The sequence below is a fragment of the Loa loa genome (genome assembly GCF_000183805.2).
Source record: "Loa loa unplaced genomic scaffold supercont3.29, whole genome shotgun sequence".
In the NCBI taxonomy this organism is placed as follows: domain Eukaryota; kingdom Metazoa; phylum Nematoda; class Chromadorea; order Rhabditida; family Onchocercidae; genus Loa; species Loa loa.
In genome coordinates this window covers 71239-75859 of record NW_018108209.1, presented here as the reverse complement: position 1 = coordinate 75859, position 4621 = coordinate 71239, and the positions used below count along the sequence as shown (strand labels likewise).

Genomic DNA, 4621 nt, shown 5'->3' with positions numbered 1-4621 from the left:
TATATATATATATATATATATATATATATATATATATATATATATATATATATATGTATATATATATATATCGTTAATTAACTGCTCACGTATAGTTGGGAGGAGTAACATGGAATAAGAAGGCAAGAAGCGTCTATGGGAATCATCAAAAGATGAAGTGATGGATGCTACTTATTCGAATAAGGGCCGCATTTTATTGATTCCGTTTGTATGTGTGCTATGCTTTGTCTACTGTTTAAAACAAGGACGTTTAACCTCATCTCTCTCTGTTCAGGAAATGTATTTCTATTTATTCACTAAGAAGAGGGAAATAAAGACAGATAACTCCGACGCTGTTTGTTTTAGTCGTTCAATTATATCTTTACTCTCTCACTGAGAATATTCATTCTTTTTCGCACTGTTCATAATCTTTCTGTTGAGTTAAATTGTTTTTTGGAAGTCAAAGCGTGTGCATAAATTTTAATCGAATAACACGAATTTAACACGGTTTTGTTTGTAAAAGGGTTTTCTTTTTCTTTTTTTTTTTTTTTTCTTTTTTTAGAATGCGTAAAACAACTAGTGCTGAATGGACTGCATATAAAGATCAAGTTTCAACGGTGCAAGGATATATTCAGATAGGCTTCTTCTATAAATGTCTCCTCAGTAAGTTAAGGGATCTGTTTTATTTATTGGAGTGCTCACTGAAAGAGGAAGATATTGAAAAAGAAAGATCCTAAATTTGAACTTGATGCCATGATGATTTTACGCTTTATAGTAGGTTGCTGGAACTACCTTGACGTTTATTGCCTGCAAACATGATTTGTTGTAAAATAATTGAATTATCGGAGTTGAGTAAGGGAAGTACTTAATTACTTTTGTAGTTTAGTAGCGTTTTGCTGAAAGGCAGAATTTTGGGCGTCGTAATATTTTTACTCATTAAATTGCTTCTATACGAAATAAAGTTCTCTTGCCCGATAATGGTATGGCAGTTTGCAAAGAGTTTAAATGTAAGTATATCAATGCTTTACAGATGTCGTCATAAGTTATTTTTCGGTTTCTTAGTCCCGTTCCATATTCATTCAGATTTAATGATTTGTTGACATCAGCATTTTTTTTGGAGGAGGCATATCGAAGGATCTGGATAACTTCGGTTTACTCTGTCAACCTGTTCGGATGGCACTAGCTACACGAGTCCAGATGTCTAATTTACCGCCCTTGTTACTACCAGTAATTGCTGGGGAATATGTTCGAGCTCGTATCTCACATGTTGCCGGTAATATTTAAGTTGTTCGAGTTGCTTTTTATAGTTGTAGTAGTTATAGTCGACCGACATTGCTTTTAGTCCATTTGAATTGACAGATTGCATAAGCATTGATTCTTTGTTTCAGATTCTAATCGACTATTTGTACAGTTGGAGAATAATGCACAAACAATATTAAAAGTAAGCGAAAAACTTAGAACTCTTGCGAAACAAAAACATGAACGACTGTGCAATCCAGAATGTGGTACCATCATAGCAGCATTGTAAGTCGTGTTTTGTGCACAAGAAATGAGTTTTTCAAATACTTCATGCCATAAGAATAGCCTGTACCCTTTGATGCTTGTTCTACATATATATATTGTTCTTAATGATACCAAGAATCAGGCGGAATATTTATAGATATCCACCTGATCGTTGCTATTATCGAGCCTCTGTCTTCTCAAAGGCTGGCATTGATTTTATGGTTGTAAGTTTTCCTTTGTCACTTCTTTATATTTTCATTGTATGACACTGAAAGAACAATTGTTGCAGTCATTCGTTCCAAATAGTAACGATGATATTATTTTGCACTTCTACTTTCCAAAGCAATTCCAAAACATTTCGATTTTTATTCAGGTTTTTTATATTGATTACGGGAATATGGCATCTGTTAATATCGATGACGCTTTTTTATTGAAAGATGCATATTTACTCTCAGTTCCCCCACAAGCTATACAACTGATCATCGAAGATGTAAGGAAACCTCGACTGAATCTGGAACAGATCAAAAGTTTGCTTATTGATCAAACAGTTGGTGCACAGATAAGTACGCCTCTTTCTTTCAAGGATCAGATTAACAAATCCCTCACAGAAGTCTAAAACATAATTATAAAAGCTCTGGTCATGTAATAGACATTAAAGTCACATTCACAAACGGTTTTCAGCATTACAATTGTTATAGCCATTAAGATCATGAATCGATATATAAACCGTTAATAGCCCGAACTAAAATTAGAACTGTTTGTAAATGTGAGTTATAAACTGTGTCCGCTTTTTTTTTTTTGCACATTTGATTAAAAAAGTGAAGAAAAAGATTGTGGAACTCAGTCTTGCATTTTATAAAAGTTCAGTGTACTTTGATATCTCTATCAGTTATTCGGATCTGAATAATAAAATACGAATCTGAATAATAAAATTTCTTAATCTTCATATCCATAAACCGTTTTTTATTAATCTAAGCTTAAGTGTTACCAAGTAGTGTCCTCGTTTTTTTAGATGATGTTAACAGCAATGGAGAATCCTTTATTGCAACTTTGTTTGTAAAAGATGAGAAAAACAGAAATGTTAATCTCACGGAAGTAATACTCGGTGAAAGACCAGCGCCAACGTTGCCTGTGCCAAAACGTCAGTTTTTTGTTATCAGTTAAGATTTTTAATTTTTCTTGGAAGTTTTGCATTAGTTCATCCAAAGATCGCTTCGATAAGTTCGTTTTAGTGACACTTTTGGTTCCTTAACTTTTCGTCTTGCACTTTCGTAGATATTACTTGAGTTCTGTCGTATATCACATTTTAAATGTGGCAGCATTAGTAAGGCCTTCGTCGTCCCAAGAACAAAAACTTCGTTGTTTTGTCAGCGTCTGAAGAATTGTGCTTCACTATGTAATTTGTCCATTTAGAACAACTTTTTTTTTGTTTTCAAATAGATGACTTAAATTTGAAAAAATTTACAGCAGTTGCTATGGACAATGTTTTGGATGCTGAAAACAGATTAGTGGATTACACGTGCCGAAGTAAGTTCCCATTTCTTCCCTTTTAATGGTTTCCTTATGGTTGCATTCAGATTTTGCTGTCTGTTATCTCCTTATTGCATGTAAATTCAGTAATATGTTCATATCGCGGATATTCAAAATTTAGTGCTTGGGAATATTGTTTTGTCATCGGATAGCGTATCGCAGTCTTTCTGAAACTTCGACATTTTAATCTCAAAGAGATGTTCCACACTGTCTTTTTCGTTTTGTTGAGAGTTTACGATGCAAAATTGACTGAGTATAAGGAATGCTTTTACATAAGTTGTATTGAATCGTGCAAATGTTAACTCATTTGCAGATGTTAATCGCGCTAACAATGTGAAGCTTCTAAAAGTCATAATTCATCTGGAAGCTCTCTCGAAAATAATAGAATCGAGATTTGAGAAACAACTCAATTTTTTGAGAGAAATTTGAGAAATAATTTCGTTAATAGGTGGTTAATCAGTATTGATAAGTTATGAAGGACGCAGGAGTTAAAATAATGATAACAGAGGATTTGAAGATAACAGATGGAAGGGAGTTTGCTCAAATGATTGTAAGAAGGATAGCTTTGGAAAACAAAATCGCGGTGACAACAGAAAATTCTCGAACAATTTTCGCAGTAGCGTCGATCGTAATTTCAACGGCTATAGCGATGCTGCAGGAATAGGTGACAGAAGAAGTAAGTTTATCATTGTTTCAAGTTATTAATTCATTGATTGTCGTTTTATGAAAGTTATACTTCTATTGGGATTTAATATGATTTTTGCAGCGTGCCGTAATTGTGGACAGTCTGGTCATTTGGCTCATCAGTGTTCAGTTTATCATAAAATTGATTTTACCGAGGATAAAAAACGTAATGATAGTGGAGACCAAAGATTCGTTAATAGTGGTAATTTTACTGAATCTTCTCGTTCCAGCAGTAACAGAACTAGAGGGTGTAACGGTGGTACTGATGGCTGCTTTATTTCAGGACTTGATGAATCGAGAGGCGAACATATTTTTCTAAGCTAGTGTTATAAGTTTTAACGTTTTGTGCCGAGTAGATAAAAGAGTGAAATCTTTATATAAGTTTTAAACAAAACTTGCAGGGGATCGTTCGCTACATATATCAAAAAAAAGAAATCATTTACCTCGTCCGTTCCTGGATCGTAATACCCATGTAAGTTCTTTCACAGTATATTTTTCCCTGTATTTTACCCGTGTTAGCTTATCTCACCTTTCTCCTATTCTTCAAATTCTTAGCTTATTAGCTGAAAAGCTCAATTGTAGATTATTGATACTGCTGCTGATAAAAGCGGTTGGAAGTCGGATAAGTGGATAGCGACACCTAGTACAAATATGGCAAAAAGTGAACTGAACTGCTTTTTAAACGATGGGTTTGAAAAAAAGGTAGATAACGAGAAAGATACAGAGAATTGGATTGTGAATGAAGGCGGATGGGAAATAAATAATGCTGGTTGCGAGCTTGTTGATAACGGGAATCAAATCGAAGCATCCGAAAATGCTACGGCTACTTCAGCATGCAGTGATTTTGTTGGTGCTGGAAACCACAAAAATACAGAATTTGTAAGGGCGATATATATATATATATATATATATATATAATATATAT

General features: G+C 33.8%; 1 protein-coding gene across 1 annotated transcript in view; it reads left to right on the top strand.

Moving 5' to 3' along the window:
* Positions 1 to 542: 542 nt before the first annotated feature.
* The window catches only part of LOAG_16925 (tudor domain-containing protein), a gene marked incomplete at its 5' end in the record, with an annotated part of 11131 nt that continues 7052 nt past the window's right edge, over positions 543 to 4621 (top strand). Inside the window, 11 exons of the mRNA XM_020449579.1 lie at positions 543 to 642; positions 1100 to 1252; positions 1368 to 1503; positions 1640 to 1706; positions 1856 to 2045; positions 2495 to 2623; positions 2950 to 3009; positions 3530 to 3688; positions 3779 to 3898; positions 4098 to 4168; positions 4279 to 4575. Coding sequence (XP_020306861.1) covers positions 543 to 642; positions 1100 to 1252; positions 1368 to 1503; positions 1640 to 1706; positions 1856 to 2045; positions 2495 to 2623; positions 2950 to 3009; positions 3530 to 3688; positions 3779 to 3898; positions 4098 to 4168; positions 4279 to 4575 — 1482 coding nt within the window. The remainder of the gene's footprint in view (positions 643 to 1099; positions 1253 to 1367; positions 1504 to 1639; positions 1707 to 1855; positions 2046 to 2494; positions 2624 to 2949; positions 3010 to 3529; positions 3689 to 3778; positions 3899 to 4097; positions 4169 to 4278; positions 4576 to 4621) is intronic.